Genomic DNA, 16,429 nt, shown 5'->3' on the forward strand with positions numbered 1-16,429 from the left:
TGTTTAAAATATATATATATATATATATATTTAGTACAAGGTCTACAGGGTCTCACTACACAGTCAAACTTGTAGTGTGTATTAGCTACTCTTCTCTCATTGCTGGGACAAATACCTGACACCCAAAATGAAAGAAGGAAAGGTTTATTTAGCTCACAGTTACTGGAGGTTTCAGTCCATACTCGGCTGCCTCCAAGGCAGAGGGGAATAGGGCAGAGAGCAGCACTTCATGGTGGCCGAACAGGAGCAACAAGGAGCAATGACTACAGAGTCTGTCTCTGTCTCTTGTATTACATTCAGGCTCTCTGTCCCAGGCTAAGGGAAGTACTCACACTGATAATCCCAGCAGTACTAAGACCCATAATCCCAGCCTTGGATCACACATAATCCCAGTGGATCATGAGTTAATCATAAACTCTAGAAGTTCCCACCCCATGACTGCATGATGCTTTGGGGGAACAACTAGACACAGACTATAACATTGTGATTCTCCTGTTTTCAGCTTCCCAAGAGTTGGGATTATAGGTGTGCGCCACCACACCCAGTCTCAACCGCCATCTCAGGGAGCTCCAGGTGCGAGGCTGGCATCGGCATGCCTGGGATCGAACCCCAATCCATGCATCTACCTAATCAGGTGCTTTAACCCACTGAGCTATCTGGCCAGCCCAGGGAAAGAATTTTTAGGCAGAGGACACAACACATTGTACAGCCGGAGGCACCCCAAAGTGAACCCACCTCCTCGCCAAGAGCTGGAGCCAGCACTGTTGCTGTCCCTGTCGTGGTCCCCGGCTGTGTGGGCCCCTGCCTGGATGTTGCAGCCATGTTTATAGGTTGCCTCCCTTTCTCATTGCTTTTTTCATTGCTGAGACAAAACACTAGACACCCAAAGTTAAAGGAGGAAAGGGTTATTTAGCTCATGGTTTGTGGAAGATTCAGTCCATAGTTGGCTGGCTCCAAGGCAGGGTGGTGTGGCAGAAGAGCATCATGGAGGAGAAACAGTTCATGGCAGGCAGAAGGCAGCAAGGCAGCAATGTAGCCAAGAGGCAGCAAGAGACTAGAGCAGGCCTCTTCCTCTCCCCTGCAGGTCCTTAGGATGGGTGGCGCACATACTCAGGGTGCGGCACTCTTAACCCTAGTGTCACACCATGAAGCCCAGCATCATCATGCACCCTAGATTCAGCCAGCTCCAAAAAGCCTCACCTGTGGCTGTGTGACAGTTTGGGGGACATCTGGACACCAGCCATGACAGCCCACAAGGCAGCAGGGTATCTGATGTGTCTCTGAGATGGCTGGAGGAGTGTGAAGCCCAGGGAGAGAAGGGACAGAGCAGTCAGAGCAGCATTTTGGAGGAGAAGAGTTTGAATGTTTCGTTTAACTCAGTGAAATGGAGACCCACCAAAGGGTTCTGAGTAAGTTAGTAGCAGGGGTCGGAACTCGGGCTTTCCTCGGATCGTTTCATGTGTGACAGGAGAATAGAAAGAAGGCAAGTGCAGAATCCGAAAGACCAATTAGGGACTCCTCCATCGCTGAGACGAACACGTCCTTGTTAGGCCCAGTGCAAACAGGGATGAACCAACCCGAGAATCTGCCCAGCGCTGTGGTTCTTGAACTTTACCATGCAAATAATTTCCAGGAGTACTACATTAAAATGCACATTGCAGACCTCATTTCCGTAAATCCTGATTTAGAAGTTTGGGTTGTGGGATTGGCGTCTGTAATCCCCCCCAAAAAAAACCCCCATGCCTTTGAAGCAGGAGCTCTTAGAATATCCTTGGGGTTTGAATTAACGTGATGAATTAAGGGATAGAACTTTCCCCAACGTGCTTCTCAAGAAAACCTTTTTTTTTTTTTTTTTTTAGCGGTTCTTATCCCTTCCTGCCCCGCAAGCCTTAATAAAAAACGGAGTCCTCCCTCTGCCTCTGCCAGTGTCCCAAGAGAGGCCTGAAGGGGAAATCAGTTCTAGAGAAGCGGGGAGGGCACCCCAGGCGGGGAAGGCTGGGCCCGAGAGACAAAGGGCGGCGGCCTATAAAGGCTGCGGCGGCGACCAGGCGGGGGCGCACACGGCCGGGGACCGCAACAGGGACGGCGACGGCGCGGGCTCCTGTCCTTGGCAAGGAGGTGCGTTGCCTTTGGTGTGCCTCGGGCACCACCCAGCCCGGACTCGTGGGATCCGCACCTCTCTCCTAAGTCCTCCGAGTCCGTGCCGCACTCGCTCCAGGGGGCCGTGACGTGGTGGCGACTTGGTAGCAGCCGCCGCGGTGACTCACCCGGATTTTCTGGGGACTTTTCTCAGGCACTGGCACCTAGCCAGCTGACAGGAGAGGCGGCGCTGTGCGCTCACCGCAGTGCAGCTCCCGGGGCTCCAGGTTGCCTTTGGGTCTCAATGAGCGACCTCGAACACTCTGGTAGAGTCAGGGCGAGGCCTTGCTAGGAAAAGCCAAGTTACGGAAAGCAAAAGGACAAGGTGGGAGGCAGAGCGGCCAAGGCAGCCTGCAGGCTGAGCGAGGGGTCTTCACCTCAGGTGCGGGGCTGCTGCAGGGCCAGGCGCTGAGCTGCCTTAGAGCAGGCCGCCCCCAGGGCAAGGCTGCTGGTGAAGCGAGCTCACCCAGAGGTTTTCCAGAGAGCGGTATCCACAGCAAGTGCACTGATGTAATACAGCCCCAGGAACTGTGCAGGTGAGAAGTTAGCTTGCATAATAATGCGCATACATGTAAGAGTGTATGTATGAGTGTGTATATGAATATACATACATTCTCTCTGTGGCTCGGGAATCAGATAGACTGGGCAGGTGAAGCGGTGCCTTCTACCCCACATGCACTTTTTGCCTCTTAAATGCGCATGTGTTATTTCTATAGTAATTGCAAAAGGTAATACGGTGCCTAGTGCTGGTGGTTGGGTTCCTTCCCCAGTCTGTCTGTATAGATCAATCTTCATCTCTTTTTCCTGGAGAGTACTTTCATTTACTTTTAAGAGAAAGATGAGAGAGAGAGAGAGAGAGAGAGAGAGAGAGAGAGAGAGAGAGAGAACCAAAGAGAGGAAGAGAAATCAAAAGCTTTATGGAAAAGAGCTGATTAAGTCCACAGGTTTGGGACAGTCCCGGGAGGAATGCAACCTGTGGGTCTGTCCTCTACCCATTTTTGTGGACCTGGGCTTTATGTTTAAGAACACTGCTACCAAAGAACAGCTCCTGCTGGTGGCACAGGTCCTCCTCTGTGGGTGCACACGTGTCATTCTTTTCTCTAGGAATATGTAACCTTCAGTGGTGACAGTAGAAACAGATGTTTCTGCTGTTTTTACTGTGACATTCCTCCAGGTGGTCTAAAGAGGAGGTATACAGAGAATTCAGGGGTTGTACAAATTTGGATGGAGAAAAAGTAGAATGTAAGTCTACTATCCTTTAATATAAATATAGCATTGCCTTTATTTACAACTATGGGTAATTAAGTATGTAATATTAGCACGGTTTTAAATGAAGTAAAAAGTCCTGATGCCTGTCTTCCAATAATGATTTTATTTTTTTCTATTTAACTTTCGTTTTCTTTCTTTTTGCAGTGCTGAGGATCAAACTCAGGTTCTCATGCATTGCTCAGACTAATGATTTTAAATGCGTCAATTAAAATTATCAATTATGTTTGGTAGTTATTAATATGCTACAATTTAAAAGACAAAACAGAGGTCAGGGAGATAAGTCGGTGGTCTAAGCACCTGCCTGGCAAGCACAAGGACTTGGTTCAATCCCCAGTACCACATGCCATGCTAGCCTTTGTGCAAACCAGGTGTGGTGGCACATGCCTGTAATCCCAGTGCTGCGGAGGCTGAGATAGGAGGATCACTGAGATGAGCAGTGAAATCCTGTACCAAATAAATAAATAAATAAATAAATGATTTTTTAAAATAAAATGAAATACAACACAGTAGTACAGTATTGTATTGAGATAAGGCTCACCAATAGAAATCATAGACATTACATCTCACATCACAGATACAGCTGACCTTTTGAAAACAATCATTAAAATATCACTTTAAAATTAATGATTTTAAATGCATCATTCTGAGACAGAAACCATTATTTTACTTTTGGTTTGAGAGGATTGTCTCTAGGCTTTCCCACACTGCGGAAAGGGTCCAAGGAACAAAGCAAGGTTTTGAACCCTGACCTAATGGGGGTCCTTGATGACATTGGAGATGTATAAATAACCGCCCTGGCTTGGGACTCCAGCCCTTGCACTGATTCCCTGTGTGCCTAAGTGCTTTTCCCTTGTCTTGACAAGCATCTGTGGCATCTGGTATTTTCTTTTGTAGCTCTTACCTTACCCTAAGTCGGGATTAGCAGCAATCAGTCCTTGCAACTGGAAAAACACTAAATGCAGTTTTCCTTTGATTTAAGAAGTACTTCTGTAATTTCCTAGTGACCTCCACTTTGAGCTTTCCCAGCTTGTTAAATCACTGATTTCTATTTCCCCCGTAGAGAAAGAGAGTAACACACTTGAGGATAAATCAACAAGTAATTATTAAGCACCCCTCGGCTGGCAGGCTAATTTTACAGCCAGTCTTCTCTTCTGTTTTTTTTTTTTTTCCTGTCTGCTTCTACTGCAGTGGGATGGAGCCCTCTTAGAGGAGAACACTGCAGTCAGTTTATCCTGCCAAATCTTTTTCCTCCCAGCTTGAAGTAGACCTCCTCAGGGTCTAGAGTTGACCTAGTGAATGAGCTAAACCCTCTTTTGATAAGAGAAGCTTGAAAGTAACTTGGCTCCCACAGTCCTGATTGGCTCCGGTGTGAACAAAACTGGGTAGTTTTCTCTTTAAAACCCCTTGATTCAGAATATTCACAATGACTTGGGTTCGATCAAAGGCAGGGCATTATGCTGTGCCAGAGCAGAAGGAGGTCTGGGAGGTCACTTGGTCCACCCCCTCACATCTTAGAAGGGGACATAGCCTGCCTGGAAGCCTCTGACATGCCTGGGTAGGTTCCAGTTTTTTGCTCCTCCAGCCCATGTTTTTCTCTTTCAATGTCCCGATGACCCATCAGACAGCAAAATACAGCTGCTCCTCAGTGTATGATGAGGTTGCCCCCTTATAAATCTACCATTAGCTGAAAAATGTCAAAATTGAAAATATACTTAATACACCTAATGTAGTGAACATTGTAACATAACCTAACTGAATTTAAATGTCCTTATAAGACTTATGGCTGGGAAAATCATCTAAGCCTATTTTATAACAAAGGATCGAATATCTCATGTAATGTATTGAATGCCTCTATACAAAAAATGCTGGCACACAGTACCGGAAGGTTGCCCTAGCAGTGGTGTGACTGACTAGAGCAGCTCAGTGTCACTGCACATTGGTGTCCCCATCCACCATCTCAGGAGAGCGTTACACTGTGCTGCAAAGCCTCCTACTCAGTCTGGCCTTTTGGAAATGGGGGAAGAGAGCTGTTTTTTAGAGACCACGTAGACATACGTGAGCAGAGCATAGACCTTGCGCTTGCCAGGCAGGCGCTTGTACTGCTGAGCTATATCCCCAGCTCTTTCTTTTCTTACTAGAAGAAAGATTCTGTTTCTTAAAATTTATTTTAAAAAGAGAATAACCATAATTGATAAGGCATTAGAGATGGTACCCATTTAGCAGAACAAGAGGAGAAGTATTTAACTGTTTTTGTATTGCACATTGCTGTCTTTGATGTAGTTGCTCAGACTATAGATAATAACTATGTGTTTACGCTTTTGTTTTTGTTTATACTCTTTAAAATTAAATTTTTTTAAAAAAGAAAGATTCTAAAAATCAGAAAACTGAAACGGTTTTCCTAAAATCTCAATGGGTAAAATCTGCCGCTGCAAGTTCTTGGCAGAACATTTGATATCATTCGGGGTTCTTATAAGGTCTTGGCCTTTCTGTCCCATCCCAGAAACAGAGACATGACCAGGAAGATCTTCACGAACACCAGGGAGCGGTGGAGGCAGCAGAATGTCAACAGTGCTTTCGCCAAGCTAAGGAAGCTCATCCCCACTCACCCTCCAGACAAAAAGCTCAGCAAGAATGAAACGCTTCGCCTGGCCATGAGGTATATCAACTTCCTGGTCAAGATCTTGGGGGAACAAAGCCTGCCGCCTCCGACGGGAGTGGCTGCTCAGGGGAACATTCTGGGCCTCTTCCCTCAAGGAGCTCACCTGCCAGAACTGGAGGATGACACTGTACTCAGTGACTACCAGGTGTCTTCACCTGGCCCAAGCCACCACCTTCCATAGGGTGGCTCTGGCAGCCCCACCCGCACTCCCAGAAGCACTTGCTCAGGAGTCACTGGCAGAGGACAGCCCTGGCGTGTTCCAGAGTCACACTGAAGAATAGTTTCTGAGGTACGGATCTGGGCTTCGTGGGCGATGGCTCAGGGACAGCTGCCAAAGCTGAGAAAAGCCCATAGAGATCCTCACCCAGATTCCATCCACAGCTGAGACTTCGGACAGAACAGCCTGCTTCTCCTGTTGTATAAATCCAGGTTAGGCATAAATATTTGCAGAAGAAAAAAAGGTTTAAAAATCTACCATTTTAATCTTTGTCTTCAATAATAAGAAAGGAGTTTTCTCAGAATAGATCTCACATGAATAAGCAGAGTGTGTTTTTCTCAGAACATATTTAAATGTTTTGAAAAATGAGACTATTTGATCAAAGGCAAACAAAATAAATCTTAAGATTGATGAGTGTAAAGGTAGTCCCAGCTGACAGCAGCCTGCGAGATGCGTGGGAAAATTGGTGAAGAAAGTCCCTCCTGAGGAACGGGATTACATTCCTCCTCCTGACAAATGTGTTCTTTAAATTCTACAGAAATGTGAGGTGTGTACTGATAGGGAGCCATTTATACATGTTAACTCTGAGCCAAATGGTGGATTGCATCAGTGCAAGGAGAAGGCTTGATAATTTATCAGTGAGAGTTCACGGTTTTGTTATTTTTTAAAAAGTTAGCTTTATGGTAAGTCAGCAAGCTGCTTAGTTTCCTATGTCAGGTGTTAAAATTTTTAACTCAGGCTGAGTTCCAGCTGATTTAAAACCTGTAAAATCCAATTCTAATTAGGAAAATTCAAACATTACCATTTAATGGTTCATTTAACAACTTAGTTTAATAAAAAAAAATTACAATAAACAATAGAAATATAATACCAGACACTAATGAACTAAATGAACTAATGAATTTGGAATTTGCCTTCTCTTCTGTAGAGCGGAAGCTTAATCTTAGCTGGGGTGGGGATTGTACCCCAAAAGTCATTGAAACCACATGGATCTGGCAGAATTCACTGCCACACACCATTGTGATATTGATGGTATTTGGATTCAAAGATAAATCCTTTAATTGAGCTGAAAATGCAAATAATGCCATTTAATTATCTCCTAGACATTTTATTTTCCCCAAAGTTCTTGACAGTACATTGGTTTTAAAATCTTCTGAACCCCACATCAGATATCTGTGTTTGTGAGATTAGGAATTCCACTGCCTGGATAGTGGAATTTATGATACTTTAGAAAGAAGGTATTTTATTTATGAATGCACCAAAATGAGGCTTCCTGGTTTGGTGGCGAGAAAAAAAGCTGGGTGAGTCTTTCATAATTTTATTCCCCCTAACAGCAAGGTCATCAGCTCTTTTGGATCTAAATGGCTTTTACACTTGTTACGCAGGGCTTCCTTCTGGATCCTTTGTTTAACCTGTGTCAGTGAACTCCTGCAAAGACCCAGGGTAGCTCAGGGAAACAGAGCACACAGAGAACAGGGATTTCCCTCTGAATATGCACATAGTTCTCTCCACGTCTTGGATGGATTCAAGCTTGTCCTCAAATTATCGGGTGACAGTACATTTCAGAGTTTCTAAGAGTTAGCACTTTAGTGTTATTATTCATTCTCATCTGGTCTTACATCAAAATAACACTCTTTATTTGGTGCTGGGAATCAAACTCAGGACCTTGTACTTGCCAGGCAGGCGTTGTACTGCTGAGCTAAATCCCTGGCCCTAAAATAACTTTTAACAGTATTTTTAAAATTAGCTTTATTTTAACATGTAGCCAAGGGAAACACAAAGCACCAATGTACCTGAATACGGACAAGGTTTCTTGCTGTACCCAGGATGAGTTTGGGGTCCTCTTGCTGTGGTCCTGGTCTGGGTACACAAAGAGGACCTTTCCTGACATATAAGGGAGAGGTCCTGAAAAGATGAGGAGATTGTGCTGTCATTAACTTTATGGCAGTGATAATTAAAGAAATTTTCAGGAAATTCTTTGATAAATGAATAAACTGTTACCATGTTACTCTTTGAATTTACTTCTTAAAATATTTTTTTTGCCACCTTGAACCTTTTTTTGTACATAGGAAAGTGACTGTTAAAAAGAATTATCATCACATGTGTACCAAAACCTTGATAAGATATTCAGGTGACAGGAATCTAATTCAAAAAGTGCTCTAGCATCCTCTTTGATGTCTATACTTAGCACTTGATTATTGAAGTAATAAGAATTCATAGTTTATCCAGGAATGGTGGTACATGGCTACAACCCCAGCACTTAGAAGTTGATCACTGTGAGTTTGAGTCCAACCTGGACTATGTAGTAAGTTCAAGACCAGCCTTGACTATATGGCAAGACCTTGCCTCAAAAAACAAAAAGAAATTTATGGTTCAGCCACCTGCCCGTAATTTCATCCACTAAATAGGCTGAAACAGGGGAGTCATGAGTTGGAGGCTAGGTTGGACAATGTCGCAAGGTCAAAGACAGCCTGAACTATATACTAAGACTCTTGTCTCAGACACAAAAAACAAAGTAAAAAGGAAGGGCTGAGGTAGAGCACTTGCCTAGTATGAGGGCCTTTGCTTTTCAGTACTGCAAACAAAGCATTAGAGTTCATCACTGAATGTCTTATCTGCTTATAGACCATTGGAACCCAATAGAAAATTCTAGACACAATTTTAAATCACCTAGCCTATGCTTGCCTGTTACTTGACCCAAAGTGTCTGCTGTGCTATGGGCACTACTGGAAACTTCCAGCAACCAGGTATAAATATGTCCTCTGATTTGTATAAACCATAGTTATCTGTTTAGTTAATTTCACTTCCTCATTTTGCAGAGGAGAAAACAGGTCCTGCAGGTTTTAGTGACTTCCCAAAGGTGACATGGGCAGTGATTAGGAACCCAGGACACAGAGCCCTGTCTCCTACTCCCATCCCGCCATGCCACAATCCCGTTCAGCCAGCAAGGCATTAACAAGTGAACAGATGCCTTATCATCGCAGCCGTCTCCTTTCCAAAGTGTTCAGTAAGTGTCTTCCTATTGAAATAGAATTATGGTGCTTTATAGAATGTGATTAGATGGTGTATCAACCAAAGATTTAATTTGTTGTGTTTTCTGAGTGTTTAACCATTGATTATAATTTGTTATTTAACTGTTAATTTATTACAAATAAATTATTTAAGAAAAGAAATTGTTCTTTCCTTACTATTTCATAAATTTATTAAACATCCCAAACCCATCTTTCCATGTTCCATCACCATCCTGGCTTTGACAGCCCCTTATTTCCACTGTTTTAAGGAAAAAACTCTAGCATTACCCAACATCTCTCCCCACCCCACCCACTGAACTTACCTGTGTGCTGGTTTCCTTTTTATTTCTTTGGCAGTACGAGGGATCGAGCTCTGGACCTTGTGCTTGCCAGGCAGGTGCTTAAGCCACTGAGCTATCTCCCTAGGGCCCTTCTGGTGGTTTCCTAACATCCTAATTCCCAAATCATAGTGGTAGTCAGACCATCTCCCTGCTCTAAGCCTTCAGATGAACACCATTCCCCAGCAAACGAGGCCATGTGCAGTCTGGCCCTGAGGTCCCCTCTGTTCCACAGTCCGGATGTGTGCTGCACATGCCAGTGAGCCTGACTCCCTTGATGACCCCAAATCTGTTACTGTGTTTACTTCTGACTTGATTTTGGTGATTTCAGTGCTGGGATGAAAGTTTCCATTCTTGTTGGTTCTAGTCATCTTCCAGTAGCACTACATTCCACTTGTGAAAGTCCTTCATGGCTCATCTAAAATGACGTCTCTCATACAAAGTACTCTTAGATTTATACTCAGTTCTACCTTCATCTCCTTGAATTCCATTATCTAATGTATGGCATCATTCCCTCTACCTTGTACTGTAGCCATCATTGTACATTCTGTTCCCCTAGAAAGCTAAAATGTACTTGAAGCAATAGTTTCTTTCATTTTTATTTTTGTTTCTCTTGAATTGCTGGGGATTGAACTCAAGGCCTCTGCTTTGAGCTCTGTCCCTAGATTGGTTTTTTGGGGGGTAGGGGACAGGGTTCCATTAAATTGTTAAGCAGCCTAAGATAGGCTTTCAAACTTGCAATCCTCCTGCTCTCTCCTACCAGTGCTGGGATTATAGGCATGTGTGATGGTTTCTAATATTTTCTCATCACAGCCTTCTGAAGGGTCCCTATTTTCAAAATGTGAAGCTATACCAAGATTGCCTCCTTGAAGCACAGTGGTTTTTCCTCTTTTTAAAATAACATTAAAATGAAGCTTGAGTTGGTTGAGCTTTCCAGAGAAACCCAACATCAGGTGTTCATGTTAAAAGTTTGTTTCTCATCATTTCTATTCTAGGATACCCCTTGGAGCCCCTGCCTTATAAAATTTCATCACCTAAGAATGGCCTGCAAGGGCCAAACTGTGCATAAGTTATGCACGACTGGCTTTGTTCTTAAAGAGGCAGAAGCTAAAAGGGTTCTGGAGAATGGACAGCTTAACTGCTGACCCACAGTCAAAGGACAGTCAAAAGTCACATCCTTAGATAAAAAGGTCAAAGTTATGGAGGGAATCTGAAAATCCAATGGCAATGTGAAATGAGAGATTTAAAGCAGGTGTTAGGAAAGGCCCTGAGGAGTGGATGTTGCTAAGGATTAGAGGAGGCCAGAGGGGTTGGGGCACGGTCTCCTGAGGCACATGTCTCTCCAAAGTTTACCAGAAACAGAGAGACTCTTGGTCTTATTTTTTCTTTCTTGCTAATAGCCTACCACAAAGAAGTTTTGAAGATCACCAGACTTCTATATGAGCCTTAGTTAGGTTTGCAATCTATGAGATAATATTTATTCTCAGAATTTGATTTCTAGAATTTAGCAGTTCCCTGGTAGACTAATGAAGGAAACTGTCGAATTTTCTTTATTACATAAGAATAAAAATGTAGTAAGCTGTAGTAAACATATTCATATTCTTGGACCTATGTAATTAGCCTAGTATAATAAAATGTTTGCAATTATGGTTGAAAATTATGTACATGGCTGGGCTTGGTGGTGCATGCCTATAATCCCAGCACTTAGGAGGCTGAAGTGGGAAGATTGCTATGAGTTTGAGGCCAGCCAGGGCTACATAGTGAGTTCAAGGCCAGTCTGAACTATACAGCAAGATCCTGTCTCAAAAAAAAAAAAAAGAAAAGAAAAGAAAAGAGAAAAAAAAGGATTATCACATGAACCAGGTGCAGTGACATGTACCTGTGGCCTCAGCTACTCAGAGGGCTGAGGCAAGACACCCAGGAGTTCATGGCCAGTCTGGGCACAGAGCAAGATCTTATCTCTGGTGAAGGGGTGTACACATATAAAATAATTATGCACATAATATCTCTTGTTTATTATATATATAAAATAATATTAAGAGCCAAAGTGACCAAATGCCTACTGCCAGGCCCTGTGGCAAGAGCTTCTAATGAATAGCCCATCTAATCTTCCTAAGTCTTATATGGATGTGTTATTGATGGGTTTCTGTCCATATAGAACTCTACCAAGGTCATCATGGCGATGATCCAATGTGGCATTGGACCCCCAAATGATAATGTGCCCCTCCAAGACTAACTACCCTATTCTTGTAGTCCCCAAATAAACTTCCTGTTTCCTTTTCACGCATGTGCACCAACAGCCTTCCAATCCTTTCCTACCACATTGCTTCACCTGTCCTTATAAGCTCCACCCCTAGTCCAACCCAATAAAGACCTGTTCTCTGGCTTCCTCCTCCAAGGGTCCTTGTAACCTCCAGCGGCCTTTGGGGCTGGCACCAGCAGTAAACCCTTTCTTTTTCCCTCTGTCAGTGCCTCTCCACAGTGACAAAACTCTTACAATTTTATTACTATTGTTCCCATTTCACAGGTGAAAAAACTTAAGGATGGGTTTCTAACTTGACCACATTTACACTGCAGAGCCCAAATTTGGCCTGTAGTCATTTTTACTTTAAATCACTACATTATATAGAGTAAAGCCAGAGTGGCTTTTCATGGAATTTTTATTTACATCAGAATTCTTAATTCTTTGTAATGTTAATTACTTTAATACAACCTCGTGGACCAGGTGTACTACCCAGTAACACTACTGGAAAAACAAACACTGCAACCCTTGGGAAGAAAAAGCCCCCTGTTCGGAAGCACCAGGCTGGGCTTAGTATCACTGTGGGGCTCAGTGAGACACTGTCCTACTGAGTATCAGGGCTGAGGTTCCGTGTCTATACCTGCTGTGGTGCAACATGAGACAGTTTTGTGACTTTTTTCGCCATGGCCGTCAGCCATGCTTGCCTAATGTGTTCACAATGGTGTGTGGGCCAGGCAAGGCCTGCCTCAGCTCTTCCAACTTGCCACCACCTTGGCTCCTGCAGGGCTCCTACCGCCCTGGTTTTAACTTCTCTGGAGGTGGGGAGGAAGAAGGGTTTAAAGAAATGAACACTCTTCCTAACTAGGTATGAGATTGCATTCTTATTCTCTTTGTACATTTAATGTAGAGTTTTTATGGCATTAGACCTCTTAAGATTCAGTAAGACCCTCAGTTTCGTGGTTATGGAGAGCATTTGGTGGAAGTCGAGTCCGAGCCAGATAACTTCAGTATAGTTTTTGTGTCTCTCACTAAATCAATCAAGATTTAATTCTTGTTGATGTCTGTGTGTGTGTCTACATACCTACTGCATATATATGCCACATGTTATCTCTCCACCTCTGGATCAGTGAGGGTATAATAGTGCTAGAACCTTGCCTTCTCTACACAGGTGCTGCAGGAAGACTGAGCATTGAAAGAGGTCTGCTTGAGCAACTGAGTGAGATCTTGTTTCAAAAACATAACAAAAATCAGATTCGACCCAGAGCACAGGCCCAGCATGTGAGTGAGACACCTGGAGCATACCGGATCCTCATTCGACCTGGAGCCCAGGCCTGGCATGTGAGTGAGACCGGCCAGGGCCTCCGGATCCTGATTCCACCCAGAGCCCAGGCCCAGTGTAGAACCTGCAGCAGAGCTCCCTGCAAAGAAGCTAGGGGCAAGACCCACCCAGCTGATTCAAGAACAGAACATCTTGCCAGAGTGGCACTGATGGTTCAACTGCAAGGGCTACAGCAGGAAGAAATGGACCACACAAACCAGATCCAAGCCACACCCACTTGGACAAGTTTGAACTTGGTAGATGGGGACCTGGTGCTAAGGTAATAACTCTATCTAAGCTCTACACCAAAGGTCAGAAGACAATGCTGTAGAAAATGACAAAGAGAAGGAACAAAATGCAATCTCAGGCCCTGAGCTCACCCAGAATAAAAGCAGGAGACAATAGCATAGAAGAAATTGGAAATCACACACCTGAAATCTCTGAAATAATAGCGTCTGAAGTAAAGAAACAACTACAGAAAGGTATAGAAGAAATCAGATCAGAAATAATTTCTGAAGTAAAAAAAGATGTGATATCTATACTGAAAAAGTACTAAGTGCTTCTAAAGAAGACACTGATAAAAAAGAGCAGAATATAAAAATGATGGAAGCCTTGTATAAGCAATATAGGAAAGAAACAGAATGAATGAAATAGATACAAAGTGATATGCAGGAATTTAAAACCTCAATCACAAGCTGGCAAAACTGTTTGAATGAAATGAGAATATACTTTCAGACCTTAAAGACACCATTGCAGCTAGTGAAAAAGTAAGAAAAGATCTCTTAAAAACAACTAAGATGCAGGAAAACATAATTCAATACCTACAAGACAATACAAAGATGAACAACGTGAGACTAATAGGCATCAATGAGAAAGAAGGAGTCAATACAAATGATATAAAAAGAATATGAATGGAAGTAATAGCAGAAAACTCCCCAAATATGGGGAAACTATTAGACATTCAGGTAACTGAAGCATATGGAACTCCAAATAACATCAATGCAATTAAAACCACACCTAGACATATAATAATCAAAGTTTCAGAAATTCAACACAGGAACAGTACACTAAAAGCTGCTAAAGAAAAGAAACAGATCATGTTTAAAGGAAAACCCATCAGAATAACAGCAGATTTCTCTTCACAAACCATCAAGTCAAGAAGAGCATGGAGCAAAGTACTTCAAGTCTTGCAAGAAACCAAATTCCAACCCAGACTGATATACCATGCAAAACTCTCTTTCAGGTATAATGGAGAAGTAAAATACTTCCATGACAAAGAACAACTTAAGAATTTCATGGTGACAAAGCCAAACCTTCACAGATGACTAAAAGATGTTCTAGAGAAGGAGCAAAATGACCACAACTCCATGAATGAGAATGGAAAGAACTCATCAAATAGGGCAAACAAACACAGGAGAATAAGAGGTATACAAAAACAGTCTTTCAGTTGTTCTTTTGCATACAGCAGCAAGATATTTCCATCAGCATATTCTACAAATGGACTTCTCCTGCACTCTATAGGTCATGATTCTGTCTGGGTCCACAGGGTAGATATCAAGGAAATAGCAGTAGCTCAGTCCCACAAGTGACACCTGGACACCAGTAAGTGTTATGGACATTATCCATGTCCACGACACACTAGAACTTCGTGCGATATCCTATCCCCAACCTGTTGGAAGTGCTGGCCATTTATTTGTCATTCCAGTATTTATCTTATGTTTTATTCTTAGTAATTCTTTACTATCATGAAAACTTTTTCTTAGTTCAGTTGTTTTGAAACATTTAATTTTTAATTAATTAGTATTTAATTTTCTGAATATTGCTTAATCTTAATTTTTGTTTTAAGATTTATACTGTATATTTGACTTGCAATCTATAAAAACACGGTATGAAAAAAATAAATTCCATTCATTCCCCCCAAAAATAACAAAAACCAAAGAAACCTCTACTCTGTGTTTCAGAAGGAATATTTTTTAAGACACTGAGATAATAAAGGAAAATAATGTGCCCAGAAAGTATTGATCAGAAAGTTAATTTCCAAGGCTATTAAAGAACACAAGAGTGATTGTAGCATTAATAAGTCTGATTTTTTTCCTTTTAAAATATTCTTGATTAGATAATTCACCTGTAAGGACTCAGAATCAAAGTTCTACAGAGGGTAAAGCACAATGGTAGAGTGCCTTCTCCATGCACAAGGTTCTGGGATGATGCCCAGAGCCAAAAAGAACAAGCAAAAATTTCCATTGATTTTGACATAGACTGAAGTGACTTGCTTCTATCCTTTACCTATCTACCATACCTCTTCCACCTTTTTTTTTTTTTAGCAGTGTTTCTTTATGCAAATAGAACTATAAATTCTCACTTTTGCCTTTTAATAGCCCCTTGGTTATCTTTTCCTCTTAGCACTATATTCTGGAGATCTTCATAAGTCAGAGAGGACTTACTTATCCCTTTTAATGTCTGCATGTATTACCTGATGTGGCTGTACTATACAGTCAGTGTGTCACAGGGAGGGACTCGGGGGATGCTTCCACTGTGTTATAATAAATAATCTTCAACATGCTTGATTTCCCAAGCTAACAGGTACTACGTATCTGTAGGATAAGGTACTCTTAGCAGCAACATGGGCATTCCTGCTTATGCACAAGGTCACCCACAGAATATGTTGACAGTTGCTGGGATACTTGCCAACCTGATAGGTGAGAATGTTATCTTACTGTGGTTTTAATTTGCATTTTTTATTATGAGTGAGTCTGACATACATTCATGAGTCATTTGTATTTCTGTTTCTGTTAGGTATCTTTTGCCTTTTTTCCCCCATTAAATCGATCTTTTTCTTTCCAATTTCTAAACCTTTTTAAATGGAAATCTACATTTTTTCTGCAATGTGAGTTATAAATATTTCCCACCAGTATTTCTTATGGTTTTATTGATGGTATTTGATTGCCATATATAAGAATTTAGGTAATCTAGAAAACATATCAATTTTATGGTTTTTAAATTTCTATTATTATTATTATTTTTAATTTTTTGTGGTATTGGGGATTAAACTGAGGACCCTGCACTTGCCAGAATTTTATGGTTCTATATTTTGATTCATAGTTTAAAACTTTATGCTGAGTTTTTTGTCCTTTAGGATTCACTTTAAAGGGGCTGGGGAGATGGCTCAGTGGAATAAACACTTCCCTGGCAAGCGCAAGGGCCTGAGTTCAATCCCCAGTTCCGCCAAAAAAAAA

The 16,429-nt window shown here is 42.2% G+C and overlaps 1 protein-coding gene across 3 annotated transcripts; it reads left to right on the forward strand.

Annotated features, from left to right (window-relative positions):
• Nucleotides 1–2,064: 2,064 nt before the first annotated feature.
• Nucleotides 2,065–8,579, forward strand: Tal2 (TAL bHLH transcription factor 2). Of its 3 annotated transcripts, XM_023722954.1 has the most exons (3): nt 2,096–2,118; nt 2,522–2,675; nt 5,909–8,579. In XM_023722954.1, exon 3 carries the CDS (start codon nt 5,919–5,921, stop codon nt 6,246–6,248), a length of 330 nt encoding a protein of 109 aa, XP_023578722.1. In that variant the 5' UTR covers nt 2,096–2,118; nt 2,522–2,675; nt 5,909–5,918; the 3' UTR covers nt 6,249–8,579. The 3 variants fall into 3 exon arrangements, with proteins under 3 accessions (XP_023578723.1, XP_023578722.1, XP_023578724.1); XM_023722955.1 differs by lacking the exon at nt 2,522–2,675 and having other exon boundaries at nt 2,065–2,118; XM_023722956.1 differs by lacking the exons at nt 2,096–2,118; nt 2,522–2,675 and adding an exon at nt 3,300–3,381.
• The last annotated feature ends 7,850 nt before the right edge of the window (nt 8,580–16,429 follow it).

Source organism: Octodon degus, unplaced genomic scaffold (assembly GCF_000260255.1).
Source record: "Octodon degus isolate 3935 unplaced genomic scaffold, OctDeg1.0 scaffold00094, whole genome shotgun sequence".
NCBI classification, from domain to species: Eukaryota; Metazoa; Chordata; class Mammalia; order Rodentia; family Octodontidae; genus Octodon; species Octodon degus.